This window comes from Nannospalax galili, unplaced genomic scaffold (assembly GCF_000622305.1).
Source record: "Nannospalax galili isolate Female #2095 unplaced genomic scaffold, S.galili_v1.0 scaffold444, whole genome shotgun sequence".
Classification (NCBI taxonomy): Eukaryota; Metazoa; Chordata; class Mammalia; order Rodentia; family Spalacidae; genus Nannospalax; species Nannospalax galili.
The window spans coordinates 1,027,320-1,054,217 of NW_008354022.1; the positions used below are offsets into that span (position 1 = coordinate 1,027,320).

The 26,898-nt window shown below is 44.7% G+C and overlaps 1 protein-coding gene across 1 annotated transcript in view; it reads right to left on the bottom strand.

Annotated features, from left to right (window-relative positions):
- Auts2 (activator of transcription and developmental regulator AUTS2) overlaps positions 1-26,898 on the bottom strand; it is a 1,247,925-nt gene that overhangs the window by 354,191 nt on the left and 866,836 nt on the right. Inside the window, exon 5 of the mRNA XM_008851110.2 lies at positions 8,247-8,276. Within this exon, the coding sequence (XP_008849332.1) occupies positions 8,247-8,276 (30 nt within the window). The remainder of the gene's footprint in view (positions 1-8,246; positions 8,277-26,898) is intronic.

Sequence of the window (26,898 nt, forward strand, 5' to 3'; positions counted from 1 at the left end):
AAGTAGTCTAGGCTAGCTGGTTAGCAATCCCCAGGGACCCTCCTGTGTCTGCTTCCCCAATGCCTGGATTATAAGCATGTGCCACCATGCCTGGCTTTTTTTACATGGATGCTGTGGCTCGAACTCAGGTCTTCATGCTGCATGATAGGCAGGCACCTTACCAACTGAGCCATCTCCCCACCTAAATTTTGAGAGCTCTCTATAGTATAGAGTTGAGAAAATTAGTCATCTACCCTAATATAGATACCTTATTTATCATACTAGAATGGTATAGTTATGAGGAACAGTTATCAGTAAACATTGTATTGTGCAGAAGTTGCCAGGGTGACTAAGGCAGCCACGTGCACACACCGATACACATGCATGACTGAGGAGAAATTCTCACATCCCTTTTGAGCACAGGGTACTCTCTGACCCTGATATGGAATAAGAAAGACTCTTTGAACAACCGCAGAGAAGCCCAAGCTTCCCTGAGAAGCCACTGACAGAGAAGGTCTTTAAAGGTATCACCCATCCAGCCATGTTTGATATCAGGCGTCTCAGGGGTCATGGTGAACTCCATGAGGTTCAGACCCATCGACTCCAGCAAACTGGTCTGGCTCTGCAACCATTCTTTCACAAAACCCATGAGACCCAAGGCAATGGCTCATGCTAAGAGAACAGAGAGGCAATCACGTACTCAACCTCATATGTTTCCAGAACTCCTTTTGTAGGTCTAATCAGGCTCTCTACCAAACATGGGAACTCATGAAACATATTAAATAAGAGCTCTTTACTGGTTTCTGGTATTCTCCCAAATCCACACTGAAGACTAAAGAATGGAGGAGGAGCTAACTGCTCTGCATCTACTGGGAGACTGGACTGAGTCCAGAAACCACATTTATGGTGGAAAATGAGTGTGTGGTTACGTATGACCAGGCGAAGGAAGCAGCTGACAGGTAATGAGCCTCCAGGCCTGCTCCCTCGGTTACTGAAAAGAATCAACATACACGTCTGGTCATCATGTTTTTTTCCTCCCTTAGAAATTCAAAAGAAACTAAAGAAGGAGACTTCTTGCAGAATATTATTGGCACTTTGGGAAAAGAAAAACATTGATAAACAGGGGCTGAGAATGTAGCTCAGTGGGTGGAGCACTTGCCTAGCATGCACAAAGTCCTGGGTTCCATCCCCAGCACTGCATAAAAAGTTGTGGTGGTGCACACCAGTCATCTCAGCGCTTCAAGGTCATCTTTGGTTAGATAAAGAGATCAAGGCCAACCTGGACACCCTAAGTTCCCCATTCCCCTTCCCCCAGTTAAAAACTCACATAGTCAAATACTCATTATTTTCTGGGTTCTGTCATGCTATTGAGGTAAACAGCTATATAAGGGGAAAAAAATCAGAGTATTTGATGCTAGATCACCTAATCCAGCCTCACAAAGCCTGGAAGCTGGCTGTGATAAATTAGAAATTAGTCTTGAGTGTCACTCTCTATACCCTAAGAATTCTATTTTCTTCACTATCCATTCCATTCACCTAAAGAGACAAAAGTTTAGCTGAAGACATCTGACAAATTCCCAACAATTCCTAAGCTTGATTTTGTCAATCTACCTACAAAAATGAAAAACAGAAAACAAAAAATGCAGATATGAGTTGGTGAGTTGGCTCAGTTGCAGCAATTTCTGGGATGGAGGAAGCTGACTTCCACACGTTGTTCTCTGATCTCCACATGTGTATCCTCACTTCAGAAAACAAATAAAAATTTCAATAAAATCTGTATACTGTTTTCAGGGATATGAAATTATACATAATAGAGGGATTATTTTATACAGACATTCAGTTTTACTTTGGTTGAAAAGAATGCTATGATAGAAAAAAAAACTTAGTAAGAATCAGGGTTTAAAATAATTTCCAGTGGAAACTTAATCCAAGGATGGCGTCAACAGGAATTCTGGCTGGATCTAGGGCAATTAAGCCGATTGGAAACAAGATACTATTGGAATGACAATAAAATGTCACTTTAACCCAGACATAATATTGGAGGGATAAGGAAAAGTTGATGGGCAGTTTAGAAATTGAGACTGTAAAATGAAAACAACAAGAACAACAAACATCTCTTGAAACTTGGCCAACAGCTGTAGAAATCACCTCCTCAATGCTAGGAAATTTACAAATGGCTTAGAAACGTCTTTTAAGAGAAAAGTCAAACTTCAAAAGAAACAGAGAAGCCAAAGGAAGAGACCACACATTTGTTGGAGCCCAGAAAGGACACAGAGGGATGGCTGAGGGATATTCAGGTTTGTGCTCCAAGGCTGTGAACGGAAGTATCCTCCTCTAGCTGCAGACATGTGCCCAGGAAAGAAAAACAACGTCAGCAAAGCACCCAGTGCTTGCTGTGTGCCTGGCTCTGTGCAAGGTAGTGGGTCACAAAAACAAGAACCACAGTCTCTACTCTTCTCCAGGGTTTGCTACTATGAAGTCAAAAAGGTGAAGATCCCTTTTCTGGACAGCATCTCTCAGTTGTCTCCTGATTAGGGTGTGTGGGGGTAGGGGTGGGGGGAACAGGGGTATATGTGCACCTATGTGTACGTATGCATGTCCACTTCCTAGGAGGCCAGAAGAGGAGGTTGGGCATCCTGCTCCATCACTTTTTGCCTTATTTCCTGGAGTCAGGGTCTCTCAATGAACCTGGAGCTAGGCTGGCAGCCAGCAAGCCCCAGGGAGCCTTTTGTTTCCACCCTTCACAGTGGTGGGGTTACAGATGCCTGCTCACCCATGCCTGGCTTTTTCCATGGATACTGGTATTCAAACTCAGGCCCTCATGTTTGTACAACAAGTGCTCCTATCTACTAAGTCACTTCCCCAGTCCCTATATCAGGTCATACCTGACTTACAAACCAAGGATGGAGGCTTCGTGATCAACAGTGAGGACCTTTGGAGTGTCTGCAATGTTGCTGAGGGGCACAGACTTCACCAAGTCTGAGACATGACCAGGAGGCATGCAAGGGCTGGCTGGGCCTCTTCCACCATAAGCACAAGTCACATGCTCCATATTCAGTCTGACATCTCAGCAGTTTCAAGGTCCTTCCTGAGCCAAGTGAGGCATGTGGTCTGTGTTGTGTTAGGGATATAAAAGTCTCAGTTGGGAGTCTCTGCTCCTTTGCTTAGAAGTTGCCTTCTTCTTACCTAACTGAATGCAGCACAGTCAAGAACAATTTTTAAAAACTTAAGACAAGGTCTGGTCTAGCCCAGGCTAACCTCCAACTTGCTATATAGTAGAAAATGACCTTGAACTCCTGATCCTCCTGCCTCCTTCACAATGCTAGGATAACAGGCACATACCAAAAGGTCTGGTTTATGTGGTGCTGAGGATGGAACCCAAGGCTTTGCACATGTTAGGCAAGTGCTCTACCAACTAAGCCATATCCCTAGACTCATTTCTGCTGCTAAAATATTACCTTGGAAGCTATTTTAAATTTACAGACACTCTGGCTCCACCCCATAAGTTCAAATGAGAAGGTCCTGCTGTGAACAGAAAGGGTTTGGTATCTGAACAGCTGCCTACTGGGGCAAAGCCAGTATTATCTACTTAATGGCAGTTTGTTCCTTTCAAGACAGCTCTACATCATGCTGGTGTGTGTGAGTTACATGTTTGGATAAGGGGGCTAAAAAGACACACTTTAAGGGATTTTTCAGCATTTAACACTTGGGGGTCAGTGAGATGGTTCAGCAGTTCTAGACACTTGCTGCCAAGCCTCATGACCTGGGTTTGATCCCTGAGACCAACATGGTAGAAGGAGATTCTTACAAGTTGTCTTCTGATCCCTACACGTGCTGTGGCACGTACATGTTCCCCCCAGAGAGAGAGCGAGAGAGAAAAATGCAGAGGAAAAGGAAGAAGGGGAGGAAGAGGAGGGGAGAAGGAAGGGAGAAAAAGGGGGAGGAAGAAAAAGGGGAGGAGGAAGAAGAGGAAGGGGAGGAAGTGGAAGAGGAAGAAAAGGAGGAGACCAACAATGCTTTCATTTAGCCTGTGCCTGGCAGAAGTATCCTTGGGGATGAGGGCTGAGTCCCAGGTTCTGTGGAGTCCTCTGGTTCCCTCGTGGAGCCCAACCTCCCTCTTTCCCCAAGGTGAGTCTCACTCAGACAAACAAACTCCAGCTCACACTTACTGAGCGCTTAGGGCCCAGGGACTGAGCCTTTAATCTATTGTTATAAGAACATGGTGGGGCTGTGTCTCCTCCATCTCACAGACATATAACAAAACTAAGCCTAGTCCCCAGTACAGAGTGCTAAGACACAAGAATCAGAAACAAGCCCAGGTCTTCAGGTTGGAAGGTGGGAGACTCCAACCGTTGGCTAGCAGTCTTCTGATCTACCAACCAATGCATACGATCAAAAGGTAGTAGACAGGTGGAGAGACTGTGACTTTAAATCTTGACATTAAATTTATAACCAGACTGGGGGGGGGAAATCTATTGAAATAGTGGGGGGACTGCCAGTGGCAGAAAAAAAAAGGAAATCAACAAAAATATAGACCAAATAGGTAGACATGCGCCTGCTGTTTCTTTGTTCTGACATCAATTCTTTCTGAAAGCAGGACTGGCAAAACAACATAATATCAGTGATTCTGGGGAGGAGTGCTGCCATTCTAAAGGAGATGAAGTAACATTCTATACCTGAGATACGGGGTTCACTGTCTAAACTCCCCTCATGATTCCTCCCTCCAGGGTCTCTGATGTTAAGGTAAACCACATTCCCTTGACTATGGATGCTTCTAGAAAGGTCTCATCTGAACCTTTCCACATACAAGTCTGTCTCCAGCATCTCAGGAAAGGAACTGCTTTCCCAGCCACTTTCACATTAATTAGTAAAGGTATCATTTTATAAATTATAGCTTCGCATCAGAAGAAAGCAGAGTTTATCTTAATTCAGTCAGCTGTGTGAAATACCGTACCCTAATTTTAGACTGCTGGCTCTGGGGATCCCTATGGAGTAAGAGTGACAGGTCTTCCGGAGAGAATTCCCACTGGGTCCCTCCCGCAAGTCTCACTTTGGGCTCGACAGCATCCCCAGTGGAGCTTCCTGAAGGGATCCCAGGACGCTGAGTGGCATCTACTACACCATTAGCAATTCATATTTGTTTGAGAATCTTCCAAGCTGTGGTAGAAAGCACCCTGGTGGGATATGGGGCTGTGGGGAGAGGCCCTGACACACAGCAGGCTGACAGGGCCCAAGCAAAGCTGGAGGGTGGTACTCAGATCAGGTGACAAACACCAGCCTGTCTCAGCCTGAAAAGGAGAGGAAGGATGGCAAAGTGGCTACAGGAGAGTCAGGTAGGCAACAGTGCAATTAGAGGCTCCTGTTGGGAGCCCCTGGAGAAATGCCAGTGTCAGAACAGGAAAAGTCCAGGAGGGAGCCAGGCTGGTTCTGCTCCCAGGCACAAAGGCCTGCAGGACTAGCAGGTACAAAGGCAAAACAACCCCTACATCCAGCACCCCTTGCCTTCCCAATGACTCCATACCTTGGACTTACCAGTAAACATGTCTACTCTCTGAGCAGTCTGGTACTCACATTCACCAACCCTCATTCCATCCAAGCCCCTTACTGCTGCTTCTGTTGACTGGGGAACTCCTGTTCCCTGCAGTGTTCTCAACTCACAGACAAACCCACCCCTCATCTAATCTTAACATTTGCAAGCAGCTTCATTCTGGAAATTACTAGAGTCTGATGACCTTCTGGGCCAGTGATGTTTGATGTTCTCAAAGACTCTGAGGCAAGTGACCTGGGTTGGAGTCCAGGCCTGGGGAAGCTCCTTGGGGAGTCTGGGATGTGGTCAAGACTGGGAACAATGATTAAGATATTTAGGAGAACAGTAAACAGGAATTCTTAACACTTTCTCCCACTGTTGAAGACAGAAATGCCTCGAATTCAAGTATTATCTCTCTCCTCCCTGCCCCACCTCTGAATTCACCTATTATCTCCCCACCACCATGTCTATCTCTATCTGTATGAAATAGAGGCTCCCTCTGTAGCTCAGACTGGCCTGGAACTTGCAACCCTCCTGCCTCAGCCTCCTGAATGCTGGGATGACAGATGCGTACCATCAAGTCTTTTAAATAAAGATGCCTGGGATAGGGGCATAGTTCAGTTGGTAAAGTTCTCTCTGTGCAACTATGAGCTCAATTCCCAGAACCTACATAAAAGACCAAGGCATAATAGCACAGGCTTAAAATCCTAGTGCTGGAAAGGCAGAGACAGGAGGACCCCTGGGGCTCACTGGCCAGCCAGACTAGCCTATTTGGTGAACTCCAGGACAGTGAGTGACCTTGTGACGGCACCTGAGAAACAACACCCAAGGTTGTCCTCTGGTCTCTGCAGGCACATGCAGCACATAAGCATGCACACATATGCGTGTATGCACAGACCAATGACAGCTCTGTGACAAGACCCCCTAATAAAACCCACCTTCTTTTTATTCTTTTTTGAGACAAGGTCTCCCTGCAGTCCCAGCTGGCCTGGAACTCTCTATGTAGACCAGGCTGGCCTCTATCTCACAGATACCTGCCTGTCTCTGCCTCCCGAGTGCTGGGATAAAAAGGCGTGTACCACCATGCCAGGCCAAAACCCACCTTCTTAGACAAGTGAGATCAGCTACTGCCTATAGAACTCCCAGAATATTCAGAGGGTTCCAGTCCCTTTCTGGGTGCCAGAGACATTTCATAGACTTAAATGAGGATTGCTGCCATGTGCCCATGTGATCTCGGGGCTGGTGTGGGTAGCTACTGAACCTCATACACTTTCTGCCCATCCCTGACACTCACATGCTGGCTGTCCATGAGACACCTGAGGTTTGACTTTCCAGGAGCTAAGATTTTCTCCTCGGGGTTGCAGGCAGGAAGCTCTGACTTGTCAGTTAAACAAAAGAACAGCCCTCAGCCCCCTTCCCCTGTATACTTCCGCTGTCATCCAACAGCCCATTACCGTGTCACTGCACGGCGCACCCTTCCGTAGGTCACTTTGTTTAAAATGACACGGATAATGCACATGTCAGCAAGCTGACAGTCCTGCCGTCCTTCAGAGATAAAAACCTCCAGGCGAGAGTCTGTTCTTATCTGGGGGACACGCGCTGGTCTATCATCCGAGTCAGGCGGACTGTGATTTCTCCAGAGAGCACTTTTTTCATTTCCTGATTTTAAGGAAATCAAATAAGCACCATTTGTCTTCATGTGAGTACGCTTGACCTGTTCAGATGATGATGTCTCGAGTTTTATAACTGGCTACATATGCTGAATTCAAATTAATGATAGTGGATAACAGGAGCCTTCAGATCTCTCCTGGAGGTTGCTGAGGCAGTGTAGGGAGAAAGTCAGGGAAGGACCAAGAATTCTCACTAAACACGAACCATGGGACTCTGGGGAGATTCCACCAGGATGGAGGAGTTGAAAATCTCAGAACCCAGCAAAGGATGGAGACAAAAATAGGGGCAGGGAAGACTGATTCATCAGTCTTGGTACCATACAATAGACAAACTAAAGGATTCATATATACTTTCAAGATATGTAAAGCATCGGTAAAAATGGAAAGAAATTTGCTTGGTAGTGTTTACAGCTAGTAATAAAGAGCAAACCCCACAAACCTTTCACATCAGTCAAAAGAAAACCTGCTTGACCTGGTTCTGGTCCACTCTTCTGGAAGCTCAAAGTCTTCTTCTCCATCTGTGTTGAGCAGCATACAAGGAGGCTGAGGCCTCTGCCTCGAGGCAGAGGGTGCACCTGCTAGGGAGACACCCCTATCCCCCAGCACTCACCCACAGAAGAGAACAGAGCCCTCCTCCCAACCTCCTCTGCCTAGTGAGGATATTCCCAGATGCACACCACTGACATTTCTATTACGAAGTTACAGAAAAGCAAGAGGAAACGGGGGGGTCAGTCAAAGGGAGGTAGAAATGACAATATAAAAACACAGGAGGAAGTTGAGTGTTTTCATCCTAGACTGGAAAAATCAATTCCTCTTTAAAAGTGCTCTGGGTTTTGGAGTTATCTTCCAGAGAGTAGAAACCCGGTGCTGCATGCACACCATGTGAAGGGACTTGTTTCAAAGGGGTAGGTGTCATGGATCAGAGACGGTACATCTTATCATAAGTATGAACAATGACAGGTCCTTCAGGATGGAAGAGGAGCTGTTGCCCACCATGGTGCCCACAGGAGCACTACTGTGCACACAGCGCACTGTGTATTGTGTTCACCATGAGGGGGGATGTGTCTTACCTTCTCTTCCTGGTCGCTGTCACTGTCACACTGAAAATGAAGAAAAGAAAATAAAGGTTAGTGTGGCAACTATGCAATTATGCATTTTCTTGAGACACTCTACCTCCCCAAGGGGCAAGAGATACAGGAGAGAGAGATATCTTGCAGCTGGAAAGAACCTCTTTCCCAGGTCCAGTGCTGGGAAATAGATCGAGGGACAAACTGCCACCGCCCTGTGAATTCTGGGGTCAGAGCAAGACACAGCATCACACAGTGAATTTTAAGGGACCAAGAGACACCCAGATAGGGGCTAACTACACTGCAGGATGAAGGGGGCTCCAGATCCTCCCAAGGACTCCAGAGACAAAGCAGTTTTGAGGAGGAACTGTTCTGTCCTGAGCTTTGGGGAAATGGCTGTCTCTCTTCTAGATCTTTTCCAAGAAGAGGCCAAGCTCTTGTCATTGCAATCTCCCACCAGGGCTCTGAAGGACAAAGATTAAAATGGACAAGGCTCAACACCTGTGGTGCTATGATGGTTGACTGTTAACTTGACAGGATGTAGAATCACCTAGGAGACATGTCTGTGAGGGAGTTTCTAGACTGGGCTAACTGAGGAGGGAAGACCCACCCTGAATGTGGGCAGCACCATTCGATGGTTGGGGTTCTGGACTGAATAAAAAGGAGAAAGTGAGCCGAGCACCAGCATTCATCTCTCTGCTTCCTGACTGTGGATGTAATGGGAACAGCTGTCTCATCCTCCTACCACCATGCCTTCCCACCATGATGTACACCTCAAACTGTAAGACAGAACACACCCTTCCTGTTTTAAGTTGTTTTTGTCAGGCATTTCATCACAGAAATGAGAAAAGTCACTAATACAGATGTCTGAGATTAGAAGTAACACACTCTAAAAATGATGTAGTGAGGGTGAGGGATAGGATGATGAACCAAATCCCAACTGCTGCACAGGGTTTGAGAGAACCAGAGAATGAACTAATTCAAGGCTTGGGTTCCTTGACAGAAGCAGAGGAAAACAGAGAGCACAAACTCTTCTAAAAATCAAGGGTTTTTTAAAAAATAAATATTGGGTTAAGCAATAGGGTTTTTGAGGCTGGAGAGATGGCCCAGTGGTTAAGAGCACTGGCTGCTCTTGCAGACGATACAGGTTCAGTTCCTTCCACCCACAAGATGGCTTACAATCACCTGTAAATCCAGCTTTAGGGAATCCAATTCCCTCTTCTGGCCTCTGCAGGCATTGTACAACATGAGTACACTTACAAATGTGCAAGGAATACACTCACACACAAAAAAATTAAAAATAAAATCATGGAGCTGGGGAGATATCTCAGTTGATAAAGTGCTTGCTGAGCAAGCATGAGGACTTGAGTTTGATTCCCACCATCCATGTAAAAAGCTGGACATGGTGGTATACATCTGTAATCCTAGCATTGTGGAGGAAGAGACAGGAGAATCACTAGGCTGACTGGCCTGGCAGCCTAGCCCACCCAGCAAGCTCTGGGTCCCAGTGAGAGACTGTGTCTCACTAAAAAAGATGAATGGCACCAAAGGAAGGACATCAGAGGCTGACTTCTGGTCTCCATACACACATGCATGTGCACACATACACACATAATGGAGGGGGTGTGCTTTGTTGCAGGAATTGCTTGGAATGTGTGTGTTTGCATGCATGCCCTCCCTTGGCAGCCCTGGAGAGGCCTTGCCGAGCTGGACAGGATAAGCTACAGTACAGGACCTCAGGCTGCTCCATGCCTCCTCTAGTGTGGTGTGCAGATGGAATCTTTTTGTATGGGTGAAGAAGAGAGAGTACCCAATGGGGAGGAAGACAGCCATAGGGAAAGCAATTTGGCAATACTGTCTACATCAACGCAGTGCCTGGTTCAGGATACAGTGAAATGGATCCTCAGTGGGGGCCGGTGGGACTTGGTAACACATGGGCAGGGGAAACAAATGAAGGGTAAGTCTAGAAAAATGCCCTGGCTTTTTACTGTGGCCACCTGTGAGTGGGAGCTGGCCAGAAGAAATGGGAAATTTCCCTGCTCTGCTGAACTCCATAACCCCCTTCTCCTGAGCCTGTATCTTCACCTGACATTTTATAATTTGAAAACGGAAATATTCTCTTTTTCATTTTTTTTTTCTTGCATTTCTGGATGGCTACGAGAAATGCTTTGGGCTAATGAGATTTAAAGTCTGAAGAGGATCCTAGTAAAAACAAAAACAACAAAAGAATACTGGGCTGTCAAGATGGCTCAGTGAGTAACGACACTTGCTGTCAAGACTGATGACCTGGGTTTGATTCGATGGTGGAAGGAAAGAACCAAGTCCAGAGAGCAGATTTCTGACCTCCACATGTGCATTGTAGCACACATGTGCCCATGTGTACACACTCACAGATCATACACGCATACGCACAGTAATAATAAATACTTTACAAAATAATCTCAATAAACACAGAAAGGCTAGAACAGCGTTTTGAGTTATGACAATATAAAGATGTGATGTTGGATCTACAGCAGCCATTCTGGGCAAATGTGGCTTTTAAAACAGAAAATCTGGTACAGAAACAAGATAGGAAGGCTAAGGGACATAAAAGCCATTGAACCTCTGTCACAATGAAGTGCCTGCCTGCTTTTGTCTAGAAAACAATAGTTATCTTATTGTTCAAACTGTTAAGAGTGCTATCAATAGACCATAATGAAAGCTCTAACCACATGGATATGTATGGAACTCACCATTCCTTTACACCCTGAGCACTGTATACTGTAAACTTTGAGGAACTTAATTGCATTTTTTTTGCTAGTTTTTGTTTTTATCAAATCAAGGCTTCAAGTATCTCAGGATAGCCTCCAACCACTATTCAATTAAGGATGACTTTGAACTCCTGTTCCTACTGCCTTCACCTCCCAGGTCCTGAGGTGACTCAGCTGTAACATCTACTCCTCTGTGTCCTTGGTGACCCAGGGTTATCTGTAACTGAGTGACTGACATCAGCTTCTCAAGTTCAAGGCTAGCATTTCAAACCAGGCTTCCAACTCAGTCTGGCTATATTGGTGGTCTTTTGCTTAATGACCAGTTTCTCTATCTATCATAGGCCATACACACTGACTTGAGAAGGAATGTGGGTAAGATAAAGACCGAAGTTCAAAAGTTGCAGACAGATTCCATCACTGCCTTCTCTTGAGTGTGACCTCTCCAATTCCTTTCAAATTCTTCTGATTTATTTTAGTTTTAGTTTAAGGGCAAACTAAACGAGGGTCAGAAGAGGGTGTTGGATCCCCTGGAGTTATAAAAGGTCGTGAACTGCCATATGAGTGCCAGGAATCGAACTGGGTCCTCTTTAAGAGCAGCCAGTGCTCTTAACCACTGAGCCATCTCTCCAGCCCCTTCATTCCTTTAACCACATCTTTCTTGGAGTCCCCAAGTCCTGGGTACATTTTTAAGAGTGACAGAGCCTGGTTGAAGAGGGGCATGAGAGACAGGAGTCTTTTCATTTTCTGAATCTTATTTTATAGTGCTGGGGGATTGAACCTGGGGCCTTGTACATGTGAGGCAAGCTCTCTAGCACTGAGCCACTGCCCCAGCCTGGAGTGGAGCCTTCTGCCAGGCACACTTTCTCCCAGATGTTCACAGCTATCTAAATGAGGTAATGATATCTAGGGCTACAGAGCCACGTTTCCCTACATCCCCCAGGGTCTGTGCTAGTGTGGAACTTGGCCTCTCCCACCCCCATCAGAACAGCAGTGCATCCCCAGGAACGGTTATTCTTATCAAAGCGTTAAGCTTCCCTGCTTTCCGAGAGTCCAGTTCTAATTTCAAGGTCCACTTAATTCCGCATCAAGTAATTACTAATATACCCAGAAGCTCCTTGCCTCCAGAGTTAAGCATATGGTGAAGAACTGAGACCTACTGGCATCCATTATGGAAGCTGCATGGATGCCAAGCCGATTACAAATGCTGGGGCTCCCCGTGCGCCACACCGGTGAGTGACAGTCCCCTCGCAAGGCCAGTCACACAGTCTGCCAAAACACTGTCTGCTGCACCAGGGGCCCACATGGTGCGCTGAGAAAACAGTTCCATTTCTGGTATTAAATTCCCATACTGACCCGGGGACTTTGCCGTGAGCTCCGCAGGAGCTCACCATCCAATTTACAGCTCGGCTCTCTGGAGCCTCGAGTGCCAGCCCCTGGCAGAGAGCGATGACGGTCAACCCCTCCAGCTCATAAATTATGCAAAGGCAATAAATGCGCTCAGCAAACAGCGCCTGACGCTTGCCCGGCCTGGCTCCTCACACACTTTGAAAAAAAAAAAAAGAGCCAGAAGCACCGAGAGGTCTATTCCACTCATAAAGGGGGTTTGTTGACAGCCCCAGACGGAAGGCGAGCTGTGGTCCTGAGCCGTCTTTCTGCCCTGCTGGCAGCGGTTTACAGGCTTGCTTTATGAAAAAGGGAGGCTGTTTTATGGAGTCAGGGTGTGGAGAAGTCAAGCTCTCGAATTCACATTTAATACACTGCCTGGCTTTCACACCCTGGGTTCAACCCACTGTGGATTCTTTTCGGGCCAGATGGTTGTTGGTCTTGAAAGGTTAAAGGAAGAAGTGTCTGTTTCCCCTGTCCCTAGACACCCACTCCAATTTATGAGAGTTCACGCTGAACCACCTCCCGTTCAGGTTTATGTTCTAGAGGAGGCTGGGAGATGGAAAAGGCATGTCAGCCATAGAAACCGGGTCCCAGCTGAGTCCCCCATCTTAAGCATTTTGACATCGGGGTCCTGCCTTAGTTTATTAGCAAACAGTTTCTGTGCCAAGTAGGAGCTCGGGGTGACAGAATGTTCTCTGTGACAGGGTTTCAAAGCCCTGTGAGAGAAGCTGAAATAGTTTCCTCCATCTTAACAACAAGAAATGGAAAGGAAGGACAGGGAAGGATTCATGGTCACTCAGTGTCAGGCTGAGACAGAATTTAAACTACCACACACAGGAGGAGGAAATCGGAAGGGCTGCAGTGAACACCACAGGCCTTAAATGCAGAAATGGTCAGTCACAGCCCAACAAGGCTGCCATTCAACAGTATCTGCCCTGTCCTTTTATAAATTAGATGTCGACCCTTGGAAGAGTATCACTTTGCTTTCATGGCCAAGGCCAACCTTTTCAACTCTCCAAATCATCAAAGAGGCTGGTATAGTGGTACATACTTTTTTTTTTTTTTTTTTGAGGCAGGGGTTCTCATGTAAGTGAGACTGACTTTGAACTTTCTGTATAGCCAAAGATGACCTTGAATTCCTGATTCTCCTGCTTCTACCTGCCCAGTCCTGGGATGACAGGCTTGCACCACCATGCCTAGTATATGCAGTGCTGTGGACGGACCCCAGGGCTTTGTGCATGTCAAGAAAGTACTCTACCAATTGAGCTACATCCCCAGTCTCTACATATTTAATAACAAATACATTTCTAGGAAAACTCAAAAGCAAAAGCAAAACCAAAGTCATATCAAAATCTTTGTTAGATTTAAGAGATGAAATGATGTCATTAATTTCTCTAAAATGTTCCCAGTGATTAGAGTCAAACACCATACTGCTGCTCTCATTACAGGTTCACTGCACGCGGCTCACAGATGGGTAGTGGTTGAGTGTACACAGGGACAAGCTAGCACATCCCTGCTTTCAGCCACACTCACATCTTCAGGCCTTACATTTCCATTCAGCAATTCCTTCCACCTAGCCTGCCTTTCTGTGTCCGTCTCCCTCCCTGCCTCCCTCCATCCAGAATGCATGGCTTCTGTCTTCATCCCTTGCAAACTGTATGTTGCTATCTGCCACAACAGTTTCCCTCTACACTCGAGATCACATCTTCTTGATCTCGTTTTGACCTCCTCCAGGCCTTGAGACCTCCTTGGTGTTCACTGACTTTGCTAAGTAAACCAACTTGAGAATTGTCTCAATTCTGCATTTGATGAGATGTAAATTATAATGTAATAGATGGGCAATGCCAAAGGAAAGAAAAATAGAAGAAACACTGATTTGACTGTTCAATACGAATATGTTTGAACATAGTGGGCAAGGGTAAAATTAGTAGTAGATGTAATTTTAAAAAATTAAAACAGTTTTATGGGCTGATGGGACAGTTTAGTAGGTAAAGGTGCTTGCCACCACACCTGATGATCAAGAGTTCAATCCCTGAAGCCCACAAGATGGAAGGAGAGAACCAATTCCCACAAATTATCCTCTGACCTCCACACATGCACAACAGCTGTATACACACATACATACAAATAAATAAATGTAATGAAAATTAAAATTATTAACAAAGCCTGAAAGCAGAGTTCAGATGGAAATGTCTGGCATTAAAAGGGAAAAAAGTTTAGGATTATAATTTTTATCATGTTTCTTCAAAGCAAGCACTTCTTATTTTTATTGGGGAATCTCTCAATATGCATGCTTGAAGACTCTGCTCCAAGTTGGAATAAATGAAGGCCTGTGACACATCTGTGCCTTGCTCAGCATGAAGGGACAGGATGGGATTCTGGGTAGCTGGTGATGGAAGGCATTCTTAAGCAGAGAGTGGCAATCACTGAGCACATCACAGGCGATGACATTGAGGAGGGCACTGCTCTCTATTCTGCTCAATGGACCTTGTTGGCGTAGTTATTTCCCGTCTCAGACCCATTTATCATTGCCACCAAAGATGTCAGGGCTGAGTGCCACTTGCTGAACAAAGTTATTTTATTCTCTCTTCTGCCTAAAGGGAGAGAAAAAATGAGGGGAACAACCCCCAACTTGTAAGCCACAACATCGCACATCATCTACAATTTAACTTGGCCAGTGACAAAACAAATTGATTCTGTCTTCTGGCCAGGCGGTTTATCTAAGACAGTAAAGACATCCCCTATCTAAAAGTGATTACTGAAGAAACCACCTGCAGAAAACATGACTTCTTTTTTTCCTCTGCTTTGAAAAACCCAGGAAGCAGTGCGGCGACTAAAATAACGTCTACTGCAAGCGTCCCACATGCCCAATTCCCCACATATGCAAAAGCATGCAGGCTGCCATCTTGTGCCTCTGCCTAGACTCCCCACAGTCTGCCTTGCTCTTACTGGCTTTGGATTTTATGTGACATTTAAAGCCATTGGGATCCTTGAAATGAAGAGAATTTTAATCCTGAAAATGGCTTATGGTATTTTTCCTGAGTGTGTGATGCCCCTGGCTTCTCCCTAGGGCCTCAACAATAACTCCAGGAGGGTCAAATAAAATAGCTCAGATAAAAATGATGGAAAGATGTGCGTGCTCCAAAGAGTAAGTCAAAATTCTAAAGCAACAATCACAGGAAGAGCTCACCTGAAAATAATACACTGTCCACCCATGATCAGCTAATTGTTCAGGAGATGGAGGCAGCATCAACTTTTAGAAGCTTCTGGAATTTGGTACCAATAACCTAGCGTTCCCTATACAGGAGCCCTTGAAATGTGGTATTTTGCACATTGGAAAGAGGCACAGCTCATCCAACCAACATGATATGAGGGGGCTAGGGAAACAGTTCATGTATGTATATGTGTATTATATGTGTGTGCACATGTATATATATTTGCATGTTTCTGTGTATATGCATATGTATATGTGTGTTCTGTGTACATGTGTGTTGTATACATGTTATATGTGTTATATGAGTGTATGTGCATGTTTGTGTTGTATGTGTATGTTTATGTGTGTTGTATGCATGTGTGTACACATGTGTATGCAGGTACTCTGGCCTTTGTATGTACTTGTGGAAGTTAGAGATTAACCGCAGCTATCTTCCTCTCTCTCTCCACCTTATTTTTTTGAGACAAGGTCTCTCACTCAACCTGTTGCTCACCAGAGAGCCATGGGGTTGCTTGTCTCTGCTTTCCCTTCCACCAGTGCCAGAGTAACAAGCATATGCCCCCATGCCTAGCTTTTACGTGGGCTCTGAACTCAGGTCCTCAGCCTTGTACAAGTATTTACCCACTGAGCCATCTCCTAGGCCCAGGGAAACACTTCTTGTTCCCCCTGCAGCCATCTCTCACATGGTCACATATTTTCATTCAACAGATAAAGTGTATATCTACTATAGGTAGATACATTCTGACCACTTATGAGAAGTGTCAATATACTGACAGATTCAAGTTGTCCAAATCTGGGGTTTTAAAGCTCAGATATTAATTTCCCAAATTTTCTGTGCCATCTTGAAATCCAGGTACATTTCCTACTGTAGGTTGTTATCTTCCACTGAGATCACTGAGGGGAGAGATGGCTCAGTGATTAAGAACACTAATAGCTCTTGCAGATGGCCAGGGTTTGGTTCTCAGCACCCATATTAACAGACTTACACCCACCTGTAACTACAACTACAGGGGATTCAACACCCTCTGCTGGCCACTGTGGTTACTATACTCATGTACACATACCCACACATGCCCACATAGACACATAATTTAAAAATCATAAAAATGAATCTTAAAAAAGATACTGTGGAGTTCTTCAAAATAGAAGGAAAGGTGGGTATTTCACAAATCTTTGTAGAGCCAGCATTTTCCACCCTCAAGAAAGGAAGCCACTTTCTGTCAAATATAACATACGGAAATTCCAAAGATGAAATTTGAATTCATTTTAAAAAGAAGTGTGAACTTAGAACTCAAGAATCCACAAGCCTTCATGGTTGGCAAGCTTTAAAAGGTAAAACAGCCGGGCGTGGTGGTGCACACCTTTAATCCCAGCACTCAGGAGGCAGAGGCAGGCAGATCTCTGTGAGTTCAAGGCCAGCCTGGTCTGCATAGTGAGTTCCAGGACAGCTGGGGGCTACAGGGAGACTCTGTCTCAAAAAGACCAAAAAAAAAAAAAAAAAGAAAAAAAAGGTAAAACAGATAATTGATAATCTAGAGACCTAATATAGTTTTATTTGTTTATTTAATTTTTGAGACAGGGTCTCATGTAGCTCAGGCTGGCCTTTAATGCATTATATAGCCGAGGATGACCCTGAACTTCTGGTTCACCTGTCTCTACCACCTGGGTGTTGGGATTGCTGGTCTCCATCACCACACCCAATTTATTAGATGCTGGGGATGGAACCCAGAACCTCACATATGCTAGGCAAGTGCTCTGCCAACTGGCCACACCCCCTAGGCCAGGCCCCGTGATGAGCAAATGGTTTCCTTAAGCTTAAGCAATAGAGTCTTTGCCTTCTTGTCATTGATTTACTGGTTCCAAGTCATCAATAGCATTAATCCCTACCTGTCTGGGGACCTATTACTAAGGACTTTAAAGATAGTGTGCAGCAAGAGTTGATTATGAACCCACAGTGGTGTTGGTTTTCATCCCTAGCAGTGTTCCGTGGGATACCCCAGAAATACCACCCCCTTCCCTTTTCCTCTGAGCCCCCAGGTCAGTCTTGATTCCCACTTGGTTCTTCTTGAAGTCCTGCGTGAACTAATCATTCGGCTAAAATTTGCTGAGGAGTCAAAAGAAGAGCATGTTACGGGTTAAAATAATACAAGAGTCTATTTTTTCCGCTGTGTTGTGATCCATAGAAATCACCCTGAGCCTTTTCCCTTTCTTCTCTGGCTGGGAAGCCAATTGCTTTGATTGCAGTGATATGAGCTAGCTAAAATGACTTGCCCTTGCTTGTGAGGCAAATGGAACATGCTAATAGAAGTTATCGCATTACCCGATGCGAGAGTGCCATAGCTCATTACTTTAAGATAAAAGGATATCATTGCGGACGGCGAGCAGAATTGACTTTCTGAGGCCCGACTTGATGATGATTTAATCAACTGCTCTCTTTCACTTCTCATCTCTGTGCCTGTCGGTTTCACAGGTGCCGTTAAATGAGACACTCGGAGAGTGAGCGCGGGGAAAGAAATTGCTGTCATTACTTTTCAAGAAAGGAGGTATGCAAATTTTCGACAGAAAGATTGCGTTCATAATGGGCCTGGTAAAATACAAGGATCAGGCTTGACAGGTGAGGGCAAGCCATTTGTATGCCCTTAAAGCGCAGCAACCGGTCCTCATTTAGCAAGGAGTAAGGGGAAGGGGAGTGGAGGGGGCAGAACTCAGCGGGCTGGTTTAAACCAGTCCCTGTTCTAGAAACCGGGGGCAGGTGCTTAGGACTCAAAGTGGACCCCCAGAGCATATGAGCGAAACAAAGCTTGCTATCTTTTGGTCAGAACCTAAATGCTAATAAACTGTTAGGACAACCTCACTATGGCCCACATAGAGACAGAGACAGGATCGAATTCTGGCTGTAGTACATAAATTCTGGAAGATACTCTGGGGCAAGCAACTTAATTTCTCAGACTCTGGTTCATCATCTGCAAATGGGTCCACTTATGAACCTCTACTGTGAGGTTACCAAGAATAAAGAATTACTAAATAAAAAAAAAACCATTTAGAACAGTGCTTGACGTACAGGAAACAATTGATTTGAGGTATCATTTATTAATTATTTGGCAGTTTCTCTCTGTTTTTTTTTTTTTTTTTTTTTTTTTTTTTTTTTTTTTTTTTTGTCTTTTTGAAGCAGGGTCTCTCTGCAGCCCCAGCTGTCCTGGAACTCACTATGTAGACCAGGCTGCCCTTGAACTCACAGAGATCCGCCTGCCTCTGCCTCCCAAGTGCTGGGACTACTGGCGTGCACCACCATACCTGGCTTGTCTCTGTTTTAAAAATAGTCTCCTGGAGCCCAGGCTGGCCTCAAGCTCACTATGTAGCCAAAGTTCTTAAACTCCTAGGGCTAACAGTTGTGCACCATAATCGTCTATCCTTTTTTTTTCTCTCTTTATTTTTGGTGTGTGTGTGTGTGTGTGTGTGTGTGTGTGTGTGTGTGTGCGCGCGTGCGCGATGGGCACAGGCCCAAATCAAGCCTGGTGTCCTGCTCTGTCTTGTTCCCGTGAGACAGGGTCTGTCTCGTTGAACCTGAAGCTCACCATTTTTTTGGCTAGGTTGGCTGGCCCAGGAAGCCTAGATATCCTTTTGACTTGATGCTACCCCCTCGCCTGCAGCATTTGGGTTATAGGAATGTGTGGCCACTTTTGAGTCTTATGTGGGTTCTGGGGATCCAAACTTGCATCCTCCTATTTACACAGCAAACACTCTTATCCAATGAGCCATCTACCCAGCCCCATTTGCTTTTTCGTTTTTAAATATATGAGAGGCAGGTGCTGGCAGTCTACCTGGATCTAGGATAGACAGGATTCTTTGACTAAAAAAAAAGCCCTCTCCAGGCAGGAAGAGAGTGCAGTGTGGCTGTCCCTACACCACCTCAGGGACAAGAACTTGCCTGAGTACCCTGAAAAAGGTCCACCATCTTCTGCAGGGTACCTCCTTCCTCCCTTCCTCTTCCCCACTTTCCATTCCTCACTCCACTATGTGGGGCACCACACTTTCAGGAAATGTCCACATTTGTAAGGGAACCTCAGGTGGTCAGTCTGAGCCCTAGCCCAGAAAAGGGATATTACAGCAAGTAAGAGTAGTCAACCTGGCTCCATTCACCTTCAGGAAGGCAGAGTGACTCTGAATAAATTAAATGACCAGAGTAGTATGAACAGAGGTGCTTTTTCATCCACTCTACCTTCCATAGGTAATTGTTCTATTTTCTCCAATAGTCCGTGTAAAAGCATCTTTCTTAAAGAGCCTGTAGCTCTGAGTTCTTTTTCTCTGGGTAATGGTGCTGCTGAAAACCATTTTTCCTTCCTTCCACAGACGTTGCAAGGGACAGGACACAACTCTGTCTTCATGCTAAGTGGCACCTGCACGATTCAATTCCTCGACGAATGGTTGATGTCCACCTCCAGCAATGCCAAAGGGGGGTGGGATCCATGACAGAAGGGCAGCCAGCACAGAGCATTCTGTTTAGAAAACACTTCTCCTAACAGTGTCGCAAAAGGATGATGGGGAAGCCTAGAAGGGAGAATTCACCAGATTCTCTTTTTTTAAATTCAGTATTGGGAACTGAACCCAGGGCCTTGCACATGCTAGGCGACTCATCTGCCACTGAGTCACACCCCTAGCCCCTCACTGGGGGATTCTAGGCAGCTGCTCTACCACTGAGCCATGCCCCCAGCTCTTCACTGGGAGATTCTAGGCAAGTGCTTGATCACTGGGCGACATCCTCAGTCCCTCACTAGGGGAATCCTAGGCAGGTGTTCTATCACTAAGCCATACCCCCAGTCCCTCACTGGAGATTCTAGGCAGATGTTCTACCACTGAGCTACACCTCCAGTCCCTTACTGGGAGATTCTAGGCAAGTACTTGTGTTACTACTGAGATACATCATCAGTCCTCTTCACTTTTTACTTTGAGACAGGGTCACATTAAGTTGTCCAGGTTGGTCTTGAATTTACTCTTTTGTTCAAGCAGGCCTTAATCTTGCACTCCAACTGCCACAACCACCTGAGTGTATACCACCTGTAATGACAGGTGTAAACCACCAGGCTGGACCAACTTCTCTATTTTTAAAGACAGAAATGAAGGCTTCCATTGGCTGAGAAGGTGCTTGGACCTAGTTCCATCTTCACAAGCTCCTGTTCATGGTTGTCTAACACCCCTTTTCTTTCACGTACCATACTGCACAGAGAAACTACTGGACAGATATTTCCCTGAACAGACTGTTGCAGAGACTGAGGGCAAACTGAAACTCAGGAGAGGTTGTGATGACTCTAAGTCACAGACTGCAGGCATCAGCCATGTTTGTACTCCCCACAAGGCTACCTCTTCCTTCCAGAAGCCATGTACTTGGCTCACAGGAAGTGCTCATTAACCTGAAGCTGATCTAGGCGCAGATTCTGATCCCTCTACCACAGAGCCATGTAGACTTTGTAGGTTCTTAAATCATGGGACCTCCCTTTTAGAACCTGTACATGGACTCCATATGTATTCAGCAGGATTTGGGGGTGTGCTGAGTGTATTCAAACATGTGCAGGCATCCAGAAAAAAACTAAGACTTTTTTTTTCTAAATCTTTGCATGAAAGATGTATCGCACATAAAAATGAGGTAATCTAACAATGACCTAAATGTTGGGTGGAATTTTCTGCCATTTCATGATCAGAGGGAAATTCATAATTTCACAAAGATTTCTGCTTGGAAGGTTTTTGAAGACCTGATGTTATACTAAAAAATTCCAGAAACTACCTAACCAAACAAATAGAACAACTAACAACAGGGATTCTCCTCGTAACTTGTGGTTTTATTTAATGAATAAAATATCAACCAAGTGGGGTTGGAGAGATGGCTCAGCAGTTAAGAATGCTTGCTGCTCTTGTAGAGGGCCAGGTTTGGGTTCCCAACACACGTATTGGGCAGCTTACAACTGTCTGTAACTTCAGTTCCAGGGGATCTGATGCCCTCTTCTGGCTTCCTCAGACACTGCACTCATGTGGTGCACATACCCTCAGGCACACACAGATTCACATAAAATACATAAATAAATCTTTAAAGATTATCAACAAAGCGAGACACTTTAGAATTTGACATAGTGTTCCTTTATGCTGTTGGTGAACAATGGGTAATGATGATTGGACTTACTCTTCATGCAGTACTCAGTAATATGTGCAATAGAGACTAAAGTCAAACGCTTGGACCCAAGTTGGGAGTCTAAATTTGTATGGGAACACACAGGGCAGTAATGACTTGTGGGTTTGGACATTATGTTAGTAGAGATTTTAATTGGGTATATATGTGTGCCTTTGTGGGAATATGTGCACATGGGTTGCAGTGCCCGCAGAGGCCAGAAGAAGGCGTCAGATCCTATAATGCTGTAGCTATAGGAAGTTGTGAGTTGCCCAACATGGGTGCTGGGAACTACTGATCTCAGGTTCTCTGCCAGAGCAGTATGTGCTCTTAAACGCTGAGCCCATCTCTCAGCTCTGGTTTTGACATTATTAAAATACTTGATCACATTCAAATTGGCAACATAAACAGATGGCAGGAATGGATACAGGAAACACCGAGTGATTATTGGTACAAGTAGGAAGTCAGTCATTTTGGAATCTGTCCAGAGATTCTGACCAGATGACCTACGTCCTTTGGAACCACATGAAAATATGAACTCCCTCCTCCTCAGGAGCACTTTCCTGTGCTTTGTTTGCATGGCTGCTATATTTCAGCTGTTGGCTTCACATATCTCCACAGTCACCATCATCCCCTCCAGATTCTCAGTGTTTGCTCATACCTGATCCAACCTAAACATGGCATATAATTTGCAACCAATAAGCACGCATGGAAGAGTGAATTAGTAAGTTACATTAGCAAGGTTCCCCAGGGGAGAACACTAGAGAATGTTTATAGTTGGCAAGATTGAGAAATGATATGGCAGAAATGTTGGAGATGGCTCATTTGGTAAAATACTTACTGCACAAACATGCAGACCTAAGTGTGGATTCCCAGAACCTATGTAAAAAGCTGTGCATGGTGACACACATCCAAGCGCTGGGGAGGCAGAGACGGGAGGATTGCTGGGGTTTGTGGATCAGCCAGTCTAGCTGAATCAGAACTTCAGGTTCAGTGAGAGATGCTGTCTCAATAAAAATAAGCTAGAGAGTGAGAGATGAAAATGCCTGATGTTGACCTTTGGCTTTTATATACCCATTCACTCATGCAGATGCCCTCCCAAACACAGTCACCTTCCAAATAAATGGTACAGTTGTTGGAAGGATAGACAGAAAGGCTACAAAATGGTGGGTATGCATGTGCCTTGGTGGAAGAGGGGGAAATGATTTTGAGATGAAAGTAAATAGTAAGAAAATAACACCACACACTTGGTGAAAATTAGATAGTCTGCTGGTTAGCCTTAAATGTCAACTTGACATAACCTAGACTCACCTGGGAAGACAGTTTTGATTGAGGAATTTCCTGGACCAAGTTGTCCTGTGGGTATGTCCGTGGGGGAGTGTCTTGATTGTTAATTGATGTGGAAAGACTCAGCCTGCTGTGGGTGGCACCATTCCCTAGACAGGGAGGCTACTTAAGAAAGCTAAGAAGCAGGCAGCACCTTCATTTCTCTCTACTCTTTCATTTATACTTGCAAGTATGTAAGTACACCTATGTTTTACAATGTCTGCAGAGGACAGAAGAGGGTGTTGGATTCCTCGGAATTGGAGTTATGGACAGTTATTAGCCACCATGTGGGTGTTAGGATTCTAACCCAGGTTCTCTGCAAGAGCAGCCAGTGCTCTTAGCTGCAGAACCATTACTCCAGCCCCAATTTTTCTCTACTCTTGACTGTGGATGTGATATGACCAGCTGCTTGAGTTCTTGCTCTGACTTTCCATCAATGATGGACTGTGCCCCAGAACTGTGAGCTGAAATTAACCTTTTCCTTCCAAGTTGCTTTTGGTCCAAGTGTTTTTATCATAACAGAAATAAAACTAACACAGACGGTAAGGCTGCCCTCTGATGAAAATAAGGAACCTCAACATCATAAAGTGGCTGGAATGGAATAGGAAAGAGAAAGGCAGTGCTTTTATATTATTTATGCATAATAGTCATATTTAGCAACCTTCTGATGAGTAGGTTAAAAAACAAGATAGGGAACAACTTGGTAAAGGACTATAAATATGATTTAAAACAAACCTGTAAATGCTTACAAGTATTTCAGGATGATGCAGAGACACCTTGAGCTCCCCTTCTTATAGGATCCCAAAGAGACTTCTTTACTTCTCTTTAATGGGTTCCTGCCTTTGCTTTTTGCCCTTCTTAGAGTTCATCATATGTGTAACTGGAATTCTAAATTACATTGTGCCCAACAAGGGTCTTTATTTTAGGAGAGCTTAAAAATCTAGTCCTCTATATCATAAACAAGACGGGTAAGATTACCATAAATTGCTTGCAAGAAAATACAAATTGCTAAGATAAAAACACCAGCCAGCCTGCCAGTCTCCAGTTTCCTGTTTGGACACACTATATGCAGTAATTTGGTATCCACAATCTCTTATTAGAAAATGAATGTGCTATTTTTCTGAATGCTGCAATTACAATAATTGAATTTAAAATGGGGATTGAGTTTCTCAATTTGGAGGAAAAAGAATAATTGTGTATTTCTGATTAAAATCAAGGGGACTGAAAGGAGGCTGGTAGGAATTTCAGCTTCGAATCTTCCCCGAGTGATTCTTCTCCAGGCTAGAAAAGCAGTTAGCAGGGGGAAAGGATGGCTTCAAAGGTGGAGAAATGGATGGGTCTCAGCACAGGCTCTGTCTCTCACCTCATTTGCCTGCCTCCTGGCCCTCAGCCACAACACCCCTGTGACACAGGCAATCAGAGTGCCTACCATTGTTACATTCTAAATGATGGCCATGTCTGGAGTTCCCCCCTGTGCCAAAAATTAAGAGTTAAAACACAAGGAAAACAAACATCCCTTCGTGTTGAAAATGCTGGTCCCTTTTTAGCCTGCCAATATCTTAGAGTACTCTTTATTTCTCTTCCCTAGAACCTCCCTTCTGGGGGTGAGGGAGGAATATGGGCACTACTTCTCTTGTCTACAGGGTTCCATGTCTTTTGTTTCACTGAAAAACTTATATGAAAAGACTGCTTGAGGTTAAGATGGCAGAAAGGAAGATGGGTGGAGCAAGAGGGCTACCTGGGGTTTTGATATCTTGCTGCTTATTTTTAGGGTGTCCCTCTGTCTTCTGAAACCACCATGATCTAAATATGAAAGGAAAATTTAGTCTCCTAACTCCTGTAAGAGTTCCTCACAATACTAGTATTCTCAAAGTGAGAGAGGCTATCTCTTTATACAGCTTATTCTATTTTTCTTTTTTATTAATATTTTTCCTTAGCACACAGCATGGTAGATTTCTAATTGTTTTTATTATATTTATTTATTTTTGGGTGCATGTGTAAGTGCATGGCTGATAGTTTCCTAAGTCCATCTCTTGTGGGTTCCCTTACAATCTCCAAATAGTGCCCATTTGGATATATCTCTATCTCTGTCTCTCTATCTCTCTATCTATCTATCTATCTATCTATCTATCTATCAATCATCTATCTATCTATTATCTATTATATATCTACACATACATATGTGTATATAAAATGTATATATGTACATATAAATATATATGTGTGTATATTTATTTAAATCTATATTCACAAATGAGAGAAAATGTGGTATTTGTCCTTCTGAGTCTGGTTTATTTCTATCCATTTCCCTGGCAGATGACAGGCTGAGTAAAAGCTCCATTCTGCCTACAGTCAACATTTTCTTTAACCATTCATTTACTGATGGGTATCTAAGCTAGTGCCACATCATGGCTAGGCTTACTATGTTTAATTTATTATTATTGTTGGAGGGGGCATGTATGTGCCACAGTACACATATGGAGGTCAGAGGCCAACTCTATAGAGTCAGTTTTCTCCTTCTACCTCATGTATTCTGGGGATCAAACTTGAATCATCAGTCCTGCCCGGCAAGTGCTTTTGTACACTGAGTAGTCTCTCAGGCCCTATCCTCCCTTCCCTTGCCCTCATGCCTTGATTTTCTCTTTTCTTTTTTAGTGTCATCACCAACTCTCCTGAAGCTACTTCTATCTAAATGTGAGAGGTCATCCCTTCCCAGTCCCTTGACAATCAGACTCCCTCAGCCACTCATTTGGTTTTGGTCACAATATATTAGTGCTTTCTAAGATGCTACGTAAATTGTGCAGTATGGACCGCTTGCTGCTCTGACCACTAATTTAAAAAGGAACATCCTACTGGGAGGCAGATGGCAGCCTGCAGCCTCGGCCAGGGTTTACTGCCCTCCTCCAGGGAACAGGACCGATTACTGGGTCTCACTCTCTTCACAGGGTTTATTATGTACTTTAGTAATCAATACGCACTTCTGTGGCAGAGGGTTTATTCTACCCCATAAATCCAAGAAACAGGGACTATGAAGACATCAGTATGGATGGGCTCTGCTGCTCGGTAATGCCAGGAGGAGAGAACACCAGCAACAGATTTAAGTCTGAGAGGGACTACAGAACAGCCCACAGCTCCTGGCTGCATGGCAGGGATCGTAAAAGACTCAGGCAGATCTACGCAGTGCCACCATAAACCAACCAATGGGATGCTGAGAAGGAGAAAGCCAACCTGAGTGGGCACATCTTGAAAGAATTATAGGCACTGGGTTGAGTGCAAAGTCCAGGGCCCTGTCCTTGGATGATTTCTGTTGCTGTGATAAACACGACTGAAAACAACTTGGGGTGGAAAGGGTTTATTTTATCTTAAAACTCCCAAGTAAAAACTCATCATTGAGAGAAGCCTAGGTAGGAACTCAAGGCAGGAACTGAAGCAGAGACCATGGAGGAACGCTGCTTAGTGACTTGTTCCCCCGGCTTGCTCAACTACCTTTCTTATACCTCCCAGGCCTACCTACCTAGGGATGGCACCACCCAGAGTGGGCTGAGCCATCCAACAACAATTAGCAATCAAGAAAGTGCCCCACAGAGGTGGCCCATGGCGGGGGAGGCAATTCTTCCATTGATAATTCTTTCTTCCTGATATGTGTCAAGTTGACAAATAAGATTAGTCATCAACAAACCCCCTCTTCAAAAACCTAAAATATTTCATAACACAGCAAATGGAAAGACAGGGTGACTCCAAGTTGCCTTGCAGAATGGCTTGCTATGGTCTAGGAACAAGCCCTCTGTAGTGCCAGTCTCAGGAGACCCTTAATTCTTTCTC